Genomic DNA, 11,372 nt, shown 5'->3' with positions numbered 1-11,372 from the left:
CGTGATGTTTCCACAATGAACTTTTCCAGATGGTGCAACTAGACTATGACCACATTATTCAATATATTTTTCTATTTTATGAGATAGATTAAAGTAGTTCATGATTGTGGACAGATTGGAAAACGATATAAATAAGATTCTGAAATGTGCACACTGATTTTTTTTTTTCTTGCATACCTTTAATAAATTTGTGCCAGAATGTCTCAATTAAAGCTTGACCAAATCCCTCCAGGTTTGCAAAACAGCAAGATGGAAATGGATCTTCATGTTCTACTTTATGTCGAACTTGAGTGAGAGCTATAAAATGGTGCAAAAGATGTCAGTATTTTGGAGATGTACCACAACAACAACAAAAAAAAAAATTGTAGCCGTTACAGCAGCAGCAGATGACTCTACCACGCATTGACTCAGGGGTTGAATAAAAAACAATACCACATCTTTAAAATTTTAATTTGTCAAAGATGTAGAAAACCATGCATCACTGTTTCCCCCCACATTCTAATTATTCCTTTTTGTGTTTTATTCTATCACTCAAAATCTGACCACTAAAGTGTGGTTGTAGTTACAAAATGTGGAGAAGTTCAAGGAGTGCGACAGGACAAAACTGCTGCTACAGTTTTTTTTGTCTTGTCCTGGTCATCGAGGAAATTTGAGGGGAAAAAAATCAAACAAGGAAAATCGAACAACAGAAAAAAAGGTAAACTCAAAGTAAAATCACTCAGGTTCAGCGTTTATGTGCTTTAAGTAGTTCCTCAGGACGAGAGGTATGTCCAGGCTGTCTATTGCAGGGTCCTTGTCGGCAAACGGGATGTGTCTTCGGATTGCCAGCCGGGCCTGTGACATCAGCGTTTTGGGACAAACTGTTTGGGTAAAAATGACAACAGTGAACCATTTGCAGAAGGAAGCATTTAATTTAAATGTATCAGACTCACCTCTCTCTCTGAGCAGCAGTAGTAGCGCTTCATTCTGCTTTGTAGTTTTGTCAATAATGAGTGTAGGTAGATAGACGTCTGCCCCGAAGTCTACGAGCAGCTGAATGTACTCCACCCCACAGCCGTAACGGAGACACACCTCCACAACAGTCTTGGGTTGCTTGATCCTGGCCAGCATCTTCTCATCCGTGCAGTTATAGTTGGGGTTGGCCCCGTGCAGCAGGAGCAGCTTAAAGCAGCTCAGGTGTCCATAAACGGCTGAGATGTACAGGGGCCCTCTGCAGGATGTCGCGTTGGAGGCCCACTCGGGGACCTTCGGCCGGACGTCCACCTCGGCTCCAAACCGCAGCAGTTCCCGGAGAGTGTCTACGTCACCCTCCCTGGCGGCGGTCAGCACCGGGGAGCAGTTGTTGTACTGGCTGCCGTTGGGGTCGGCTCCCGCCTTCAGCAGGGCCGCCACGCAGTCCAAGTGTTTCCCACTCACAGCTGTGAACAGAGGCGTCTGGGCCTTCACATCCAAAACGTCTATCTGGATTTTGAAGGAAAAGGAGAGGGGGAGGGCAATGTTACTTCCTGTAAGGAAATTCTGTTATTTTAGGGTAGAGCAAGCATAAAAAAACTGAAGCCCTGCATTCACACACCGATTCACTACAGTAAGGGTTTGAGTAGGTTTGCCACCCGTCCCTTAAAATACGGAACCATCCCGCATTTGGCTGTTAAATGTAGCGACCCGTTCCATATTCCACAAATGTGGATGTATAATAATAAAATGAGGGTCCCCGATTACTTTATATAGTAGGCTGCCCCAGTTATTGTTTCACTCACGGTGTTGGTGTTGCGATATTGTGCCCAGCTGCTTTCTGGGTAACAGACCAACGGACACAACGCAGTCTCTCTTTCTCTCTCTCCTCCCCGGCTTTAAATATATAGGGACTGGTCCCTTGGTAACCCTAGTCGAAGAGCCCCCCCGAGTCTCTTTAGGAGAATTTGAGAAAAGATAAGTATTAAAATCCAAGAGATGGCAGTAGTGCAACACTAATGGATGCACGCTGCCATTAAACTCTAAAGAAGAAGAAGTTGGAGGAAGTGAACAAAGCCGATCCGTCAGTGTTGGCCACGCCAGGTCGGCCCTTCGCAATGGACGATGATTGTTTACAGCACAGGCAATTTCAGGTAAGCTTATAACGCTGAACTGGAGCATACCACAAAGGGCAACAGTTAGCTAGTGGGTAAAATTCAAGACTTTAACACAATTTACACCCCCAGAAAGCAATAAATCCCTCTGCACGAAGCGAAGTGTAATACAAGGAAGGAGCTGATTATTTTTATTTATTTATTTTTAACTAGGCTAGGTTATACCCGCCTTTCGCCCAATGACTCGGCACTAAGGTTTTTGTATGGCGTATCAGGGTCTTAGCTATTAATAAATGAGTAAATTTCTGCCAAAAAAACAAACAAACATGGACATGTCTGAGTTTGAATAGTCAAAACATTGCAAGAAAAAACTCAGATTTTTAGATTAATTTAACTTCTATTGTTTTCCTTGAAATTTTCTGAAGTTACTCTCAAAATTTTAGTTTTATTTTTTGATCTACAATGGTATACAACTCGAGAGTGACACATAGATATAACCTTCAATTACAAAGGTTTTGTGCTTAAATATTTTGTCAGTGAAATCAAAGCAGTTGTTAATCTGTATACAGCCAAATTGCATCAGTCAGTTCCTCTGCGGAAACTTGCACATAATCAACACATCCCCGAACGTTTTCGCGCAATTTTTTTTATTCCACATGGGTTTACTGCAAAGTTTTTCGCAAAAATGGTCAAACCTCTGGATTTAAGTGATGCTAACTCTCACCTGCAGGTGGCAGTATTTCTTACTTCTACTCCAATTTTGCTTCAGACTTACTTGATGTCACGTGGCCACCAACAAAAAGTGACATTTACCGTCAAACAAAATCGTGGAGGGACTGCTCAATGTGAATAATATTTTAAGAAGTTAAAGAATGTTAAAGTTACTTATTGAATGGAGAGACTGCTAATTATTAATATTTTAACAGTTTGTTAATGGGTTTTATCAATACATTTTGGAACAACCGGGCCTTGGAGAACGTACATATCAAAATTTAACAAATTGTCTGGAACTGTTAAGTTGTTTTGTAGGATTTATTTTTTTTCCAGAAATATGATTTATGGTTAATTTGTCTTTAGTCATATAGTAGCGTACAGTAGTGTCCAAAAGTTCAGAGAATGACAGAAATAACCTTCAGTTTTTATGGGAGTTGATTGAGTTGTGTCTCGGCTGCTATGAAGAGTGATTGAAATTGTACCTAATCCAGAAAGCTTGATTTAACCTGTTTTGGCCCTGTCCCTAAATGACCTTTCAGCATCACTTCAGTGACTGCATGATGAGGTCAAAGAGTTGCTTTGGAACATGCGACTGGTTTGTGTTTGAAGCCTATCGTCTTTTTTTTAACCTTGAAGAAAACGTGTGCTGCCGTCATTGCTCTGCAACAAAAGGAGTAGGCAGGTAAACATGTTGCAGCTAACTAAGGGCTAACTAAGGTTTAGTGTGTTTCTTCCTCAAGGAGAAAAACATGGAGGGGACAGACTGAAACACAGAAGGACACACCAGGATTGTTGTCTTCTGGATGTGAGAAAATGCTTGTCTGTGGAGGAAAGAAGGTGAATGCTAGCGTTGACACTGAAGCCTTCAGACAATTTATGTTTGGACTTGCCTCTTGTTATGTGCAAGCGAGTTACCTCACTCATGATTTTGCCTACTAAGTGCCATGAGTAAGAAATGGGATCAAAATGTCCTCCAAGAGCAACTTTGCTCAATGATCCGGGAGCAATTTGATGATGATCACGGATTTTTCCCGGCACAATGGAGCTCCATGCCACAAGGCAAAAGGAAATGACCAAATATCTAAGGGATCAAAACACTGAAATTATCGGTGGAAACACCTCCAAACTCAATGAAAAACATGTGATTCTTTGCCTAAATTTGATGGATTTCTCACCAGAAAAATGGGGGGGAAAGAACCCCACACTTAATAAATAGAAAATGTTTATTGTCAGAAATACCTGATTAAAGATATAACACACTGAAGCAGTCTTAAATGTTATGCTGCACAGCTCCATACCTGCCAATTGCATGCAGCATCGAAGTGAACATGTTTTAGCAGTTTGTCCAAGTTTGGGAAGAGTTTAGTCTGCGCAAGCGCTGTGCATAAGGCCAAGAATTCGGCAGCTTGTTACAATAAAAAAAAGAAAAAAAAAAGTAGTTCATTGGGAGGCTTCCACAGCACAATGAGCTTCTAATGAGGGGGCAATATGCTAAGCTAATGGTCACCAGCGAGGACAGCAACACTGATAAAAACTGCTGATTCACTCACCGGGAGTGTTGGCTCTAACTAATCAGTTCACTTTGTAGGGATGTGGATACAAAGTCATGCAGATCACACATTGTTCTCAAACTGTGCCACAAGTTTGGTGCACAGAAAGAAATCTCGCTATTGATTGTTTCCGAGGTAAATACAATGAAACTCATTAAGATAAAAAGCTAAAGAAAATTAAAAAAAACCCTCCTACATGATAAGCTATTAAAAAACACCCCTGTAATCTGTGGTTTATCAGGAACTTCTCAGAGAGAGTCAGAGTGAGGAAGCCTTTGAGAATGCCTGTCACAAACAGGATGACAGAGGACAAGGGACAAACCAGTGTTGCTGCCTCCTGTTCTGCTGCTTTCTGTTCACCTCCAAAGTTGGGAGGTTTAGATCTGGGAATGACTTCAAGCTCAACTTTATTTCCAGTTTCACCTTCATAAAAGCAGGTGAGATTTTCTAAATTATATGCTCAGTTTAGCACTACAGGGTTTCCCCCAGTCTATCATAAGCCTGGCGGGCCACCAGGCTTTATCTGCCCTCCCCCCCACCACCAGGTTGGTTTATTTATTATAAGTTTATTTATGGAACGGTAACAGTGATGGTGTCTCTTTGGTGAAATGGATAGAACTACAACGGCAACACAGTAGGGTCAGTATGTGAACATATAGGGAGAATGAAAACTCTGCAACCACTTCCTGTCTTTACTGGTCGACATGCTAACAACCGAAGTGCAAAATATGTATATTTACTATAATTGTGTTTTTTTTTTATGTGCCTCTTTTAAGACTTTGTAGTTGATGTTTAGGTATTATCTGGTCATATTTTCAAATTTCCTGTCTCAAAACTCAAAAACATGGTGGGCCGCTGCATAGCTGCCAATACCACCGGGATTAGCAGGTTTTCAGGGGGAAGCCCTGCACTGCAAGCTAATAATGCTAATAATGTGCATGTAAAATGTAGGAGGTTCAAAAGTAGTTATGGGAAGTCTGAACACGGTTGCACTGAATTTAATTTCGGGGTATCAGGGAGCCTTAACACAAACGTAGAGCCACACTTTGAAGATTTTTCCTACTGCTTATATATTTTTTAGCACTATTTAAAGGAACATTTATGTATTTTCCAGGCACATTGTGCTATGAACCGACATCCAGGTGTCGTTTCATAGCACAGTCGTGCAGTTATGTTACCTTCAAAATGACTTGTACATCAAAAGCGACTTAAAAGACGTTCAGGATTGAAATTTGCCGGCTTGAAATTGCGCCTCTGTCTCTTTAAGAAGCTTCTACACTTTCTTGCGCGCAGCCCCTTTAAACGCGTCCTCGTAATATGCTTCTCGTTATTCATTTGCAGTCGTTGGCGGATTGGACTGAGAGGCTGTTCCTATGATGAGCTCAGCAGACTCTCAGTTCCACCAGGTGTTTAATTGCTGCTGCTGCTGCTAAGCCTGATGTAGTTGAGGAAAAAAAAAGAGAAGAAGAAGAAGGGGTGGAGGAGGGGCGCTCTGTGAGGCGGAAGCTCGCCTGGAGACTGGAGCTGTGTGGAAACAGGCAGCGTTTTGTGAGAGCGAGCATTTAGATGGCATGAATGCAACACGCATGAAAAGAATCGAGGCAAAGCTCTCGAGGTACGTTTCTGACGAGGGGATGACATTAGAACGTGACATAAAGCACCAAAAAGTGGATTTCACTTAATACTCCCCCCCTCCTCTAACGTCAGGCTGCAACTTAGAGCAAAAAAAAAAAAAAAAAAAGCGTTTTTTGAAGTTTCTTTTTGTATTGGCTGCAAATACTTTTCATTGCAAAGCAGCCATATTTGATTCTGAGGTCAAACTACATTTATAGTTTTGCCTTCTGGGGAGCTTTCTGTTCATTTTTCAACTTCTGCGCAAAAAATATGACATATAATTAAACTGCATTCCTCAACCAATCATGCAGTGGCTCTTTAAAATAATGATTTATTTTCTTGCTTTTGTTGCTCCAAACTTAACCCCGGCGGGTTGAGGCATACGAGACGACTGCAGTTTTTGGCATGAAATGGCACTCGGTAAACAAAGTGCAGCAATTACTTCACTACGCACGCCGTTATACTTAGATGTTTGATTCACGGCTCGTGCGAAATTATTTATCGCGGTGGGCTTAAAATACCCCCCAAAAATAAATAAATAAATCTGGAGATCGGTGCCAACTTCTTTTTCCATTTGAGTGCGTTTTCTCATAATTGGGTTGACCGGGCAGCATGCGATTTATGTCATCAAAAGCAATAAACACACACCCGCCGACGGCGACAAACCTCCGCCCCGTGCTCCAACAGGACCTCCAGGCACTTCAGGTGTCCGAGGGCAGCGGCGGTGCGCAGCGGGGTCACCGGGACCCCCCAGCCGCTAGGAGCATTGATGCACCGCTGGTATTTCTCTTGAGCGAGGAGCTGGGAGAGCAGAGGCGCGTCGTCGGCGCCCACGGCGTCGTTCAAGGCCCGAGCCTGCTCGCCGTCCTCGTCCTCCTCCTTGGGCTGCAGCAGGGAGAAGATCTTCGATACGTCCATCAGACTCATGTTGACAGGCTGGCCCACGGCCATTGTCACACTCCCAGCAAAGAAGGGGTCAGGACGACTTCATCTGCAAATCAGTTTTGATTTTACTCACGGTGAGCAGCTTGATTGCTTTTTTCTTTTCTGTGTGTGTGTCAGTAGAAGACAAACTTCACAGATTACTCAGAAAAGACGAGACCCCTACCTTAAGTTGCTTTTAGCCCCGCTGATGTTGGCATTGTTAAAGTAGGAAGCAAAGACAAGAGAGGTCCTCCAAGAGTTGTAGAAACTGCAGTGTGGCCCGCTGTGTGTGTGTGCGCATGTGTGTGCGTGTTAACAATGCGGGGGGGTAGAGGCTTCTTACTAGTGGGGGTACATTGGGGGGCTAATTTTAGGCCACACAGGGGCCTGGCTAAACTTCCATTCTGGGAGAGTGAAGGCTCAGGTTTATAATTAGAAAGGTGATACAGCTATGACACTGTGATTTGAGAGCATGACTTACTCCTCCCTCCTTTCCAAACATAAAACCAAATTAAAGAATCACCTCACCGGGTGGACAGTTTTAGACAAGAACATTTTACTAAGTGAGATGCTTTTGGATCCTTTTGGATTGATTTATTTTTTTGTCGTTCCTTCCTGATTCTTCTAACTTAGTAACTGTCAGCTGTGAGGCCGTCGGTGGGGGGCTTTAGGAGAATCCGGTCAGCTGCTCCCACGTCTACTCTCTGTCCCATGCTTGGACAGGAGGCTCTGACGCACATGGCAGCCTGTCAGACTTATGGCATTGTTCAAACCCACGTAGAAGCTCTGCTTATACGTCAGGGCACACACACAAGACGCAGATGAAATGGATGCGAACATTTGAGGGTCCTCTGCTACAAGCTCACTGTATCAGAGGATACAAGCTCACTGTCTCTTGTTCAAGAGACTGAACAAGAGTTGAAAAACAATTCCAGATTTTGACCGTTTAGTAGTCAAAATCCGGTTAATTTCCCTGCATTGCCTCTTTAAATAGTGTCGATTCTATGTAGAATTGCCAAATCTTTTAGTGAAATACAATAATCTATATTTGGATTTCTATCCCCGTCTTTTCATTTAATAGATAAATAAAGCTGCTGACATTCAGCTGCTGCTGCTTCCGACCCAGGGGTCAGAAGCAGGAGCAGCTGAATGTCTTCCAGGCATCCTTTTCTTGCTCTAACGTGTCGCAACACATTTGTATTCATACCCTTTGAACCTTTTCACAATTTGTCACGTTACAGAAACGAAATTCAAACTTCTGTCTGTGTCATAAATTTAGATTTTATTTTATCTAGAAGTGGAAGGAAAAGCAGATGTGGGCTGCTTTTTTTTTTTTTATTTTTTTTTTTTACTAAAGTAAAATCTTAAACCTGTGGCATGCATTTGTATTCATTGAATCCAATCAATCAATCAATCAATCAATCAATCAATCAATCAATCAATCAATCAATCAATCAATCAATCAAATTTTATTTGTATAGCACATTCCAGCAGCAAGGCGTTTCAAAGTGCTTTACATAATTAAAATAAAAACAGCATGTAATAAACAGTGAGAAAGAGAAAGAGATTTTAAAAAAACATCATTAAAACGTAAACGGTGAGAAAGATAAACAAAAAGCTGTAGAACTTTAGTTGAGACGCCGTCAACTGGGACTCCAACCCTTTGGACTTTAGTCAAAACGCCGTTTGACAAGGACTCTAACCTTTCGGACTTTAGTCAAAACGCCGTTTGACAAGGACTCTAACCTTTCGGACTTTAGTCAAAACGCCGTTTGACAAGGACTCTAACCTTTCGGACTTTAGTCAAAACGCCGTTTGACAAGGACTCTAACTTCTAGATATAGCTCTTTTAAAATTCACTTACGTTTCTGTTGTTATCATGTATATCATTAAAACGTAAACAGTGAGAAAGAGAAATAAAAAGATGCATGTACTGTGCTACTTTTGGGCCATGCATAGTTAGCTAGTTGGACTCACTGGAGTTTCTGTTTTAGAGTGCCAGATTGAAACTGGTTGATTGTAACACATTTTTCAGACTTCTGTTATTAAGAATTGTGGGTCATTTTGCTTAGAGCAGTGTTTTTCAACCACTGTTCCGTGTGAGTGATCGTCAGGTGTGCCGTGGAAATTATCCAATTTCACCTATGGTACTGTATTTTCCGGACTATAAGCTGCTACATTTTTCCTAAACTTTGAACCATGCGGATTGTAGCCCGGTGCGGCTTTTCTGTGTATTTTTCTTCAACCACCAGGGGGCTCTCTAGCAGGAAGTGAATCATTAGAAGTCAAAATTGTAGATCAAAGAAGAACGCGTTACTTTTCATTTAGAACAACCACATGCTAGCAGCAGGCACGACGGAGAAATGTTTTCAAACTCATATGATGCAGCTTTTAAGTTAAAGGCTGTAGATCTGCCACTACAAGAGGGAAATAGAGCCGCTGCACTTAAGCTCGGTGTGAACGAAACCATGGTTAGTAGTGGCTAGCGGCGTAATAATGTAATTTTCTTACCACTAGATGGCAGTAGGTACAGAGCATTTTACATTAAAACAAGAGAATTAGTGATTCATGAATGTTACAGGTAGCGGTGAGAGCATTGTATTTAGCTGTGACGACAGTGATGGAAAAGACAGTGAAGCTCAGCAGTAGTTGGAAAGAACATGGGTCCATTTCCCACAACATGTCTGTGTGAAGTGAGCTTCTCAAGCCTGGTTACTATAAAAACTGAAACCAGAGAGAGACTGAGAGCTGTTGAGGAAGAGCTTTGTCTTTCTTCAATTTCTGCCAGGAAATCAGCTGTTTTCATCCAAATACGCACAGGTTTCACACTAGATGGGTAAAATATACAGATATTGACATTTTGTACATGCAACTCTTCATATTGTAACAGTGAAATCTTTCCCAAATATTATTGCTTCTTTCAGAATAAGAATCATTTTCTGTATTCCAGCTATAAAAATGCTTGTGGATTAGTTTGTAAAACACTTTGAAGTTTTCTACAACTTCTTTAAATTTAACACCACATTGATGTGGCCCTGTTCAGGTGTTCAGGTGTATTTTTGAAGTGGACATGTTACGTGCAATTTGAAATAAGAAATGTAAAATGTGATAAAAATACATTTTTGTGTTTATTTGATTCCTATTCAAGACACTTTGATAAGAATAACTATATATGTAGTATAGGCGGCTACAGAGTATCTTGGTTTACATTTTTGGTTGGTGGTGTGCCTCGTGATTTTTTTCAATTAAAAAAGTGTACCTTGGCTCAAAAAAGGTTGAAAAACACTGGCTTAGAGGGAAGTAAATACATGTGGAGAGCGACAATCTGCTGCATTTTAAGTCCAAGCCTTTGAAATGAACCTCTGTGTTCTTTATTACCTAGCATTTCTACTTGCTGCTAGACTACTAACATACTTTACTGCATAATGTCTAAGGATGAAATTTTTTCTACTGGACTTTTTCTCCCCCCCCCGCCCCCCCCCAATTTCCAGAATGTTTTGGCTTGCATAGCAATGACGGGTGTTGAGAGCACTTCTTGTAGAAGAAATCTGTATTTTCCCTAAAGGTATGTTTACTTTCCATTTTCACTCCAAGTTAGTGAAATCTGTCATTCCAAATAAAACCTTAAAGTGTTCTGTTGCCGACACTCCGACTAATGGAGCTCAGCAGTCGGGACGTATTCTGTAATGTGCACTAAGATTCATAAATTACACAAAAACAAACAAGTTCCAGGCAACGCCTCAAATCATTTTCAGACTATTCGTGTCGGAGCATTAAGATCAAAACCCCAATGGCATAGTTCGCTAACCCTTTTATGACCAGAACTATATATAAGTCACCTGGATTTATTTTTGGTTTTATGGGTGTAGAGTTAACAGTTTCGTCCCTCCTTCCAAGAGCACTTCAAATGTCGGCGTCTGGTCGTTTATTCGGGATTGTTGCGTGTTTCTGGCAGTGCAATGTCAGCATAAAAAAAAAAAGCTAAACAAAGCCGTTTGGAAAGTAAAACTGGTGCGCTGTTTCCGGTTCCCTCATGAACCGCCAGGTGGCGGTAGAGGCGCACCTGTAGCAGGAAGTGTAACTGTAGCAAATAGAGGAAAGCTGTTTTCCAAGTGAACGGAGTTGCCGCCAAAAGAAGCCAAATGAGATCTTTAATGGCTGCCTCAGTCGATCCCTTAGAGTTTTGTGTTTTTACTCTATTCTAAAAAAAAAAACATTAAACTGCCTAATTCACAGGAAATATGTTAACTCTTAGATGAGTTTGTATGTATGAGTATGTATTTTTGACTGGACAGCTGTGCAGAATGAATGGCACTTTCTGCAAAGGTTGGATTACTAACAATACAAAAGAGAAGCATAAAAAACTGTCAGAAGTTTAATTTGTATTCTTATTTAATTGTGATCATTTATATCCTTAGGGATATAAATGTTCTCTTCTGCATGCAATTGTCCAAAAGTTGAAGCAGAAATCCATTCATCCCAGGCATATATTGGAATCCAGGGG

At 41.3% G+C, this 11,372-nt stretch overlaps 1 protein-coding gene across 1 annotated transcript; it reads right to left on the bottom strand.

Annotated features, from left to right (window-relative positions):
* Positions 1–434: 434 nt before the first annotated feature.
* On the bottom strand, positions 435–7,349 carry asb12b (ankyrin repeat and SOCS box-containing 12b). The gene is made up of 4 exons (XM_015005372.2): positions 7,053–7,349; positions 6,611–6,935; positions 933–1,461; positions 435–860 (listed from the first exon to the last, which is right to left on the bottom strand). The coding sequence occupies exons 2-4, from the start codon at positions 6,893–6,895 to the stop codon at positions 715–717; spliced, it is 960 nt and encodes a 319-aa protein (XP_014860858.1). The 5' UTR covers positions 6,896–6,935; positions 7,053–7,349; the 3' UTR covers positions 435–714.
* Between the last annotated feature and the right edge of the window lie 4,023 nt (positions 7,350–11,372).

Source organism: Poecilia mexicana, unplaced genomic scaffold (assembly GCF_051168715.1).
Source record: "Poecilia mexicana isolate PSO_F unplaced genomic scaffold, ASM5116871v1 scaffold_10, whole genome shotgun sequence".
Taxonomy (NCBI): Eukaryota; Metazoa; Chordata; class Actinopteri; order Cyprinodontiformes; family Poeciliidae; genus Poecilia; species Poecilia mexicana.
The sequence above is the reverse complement of the archived record's forward strand: the minus strand, read 5'-3'. Positions and strand labels throughout refer to the sequence as shown.

Excerpts from the sequence above, each read along its gene's own strand:
- asb12b (XM_015005372.2), bottom strand. The coding sequence starts at position 6,895 with ATGGCCGTGGGCCAGCCTGTCAACATGAGTCTGATGGACGTATCGAAG. Across the intron at positions 1,462-6,610 it reads TGTTGGAGCACGGGGCGGAG|ATAGACGTTTTGGATGTGAA; the intron begins GTTTGTCGCCGT and ends TTCAAAATCCAG. Across the intron at positions 861-932 it reads ACTGCTGCTCAGAGAGAGAG|TTTGTCCCAAAACGCTGATG; the intron begins GTGAGTCTGATA and ends TTACCCAAACAG.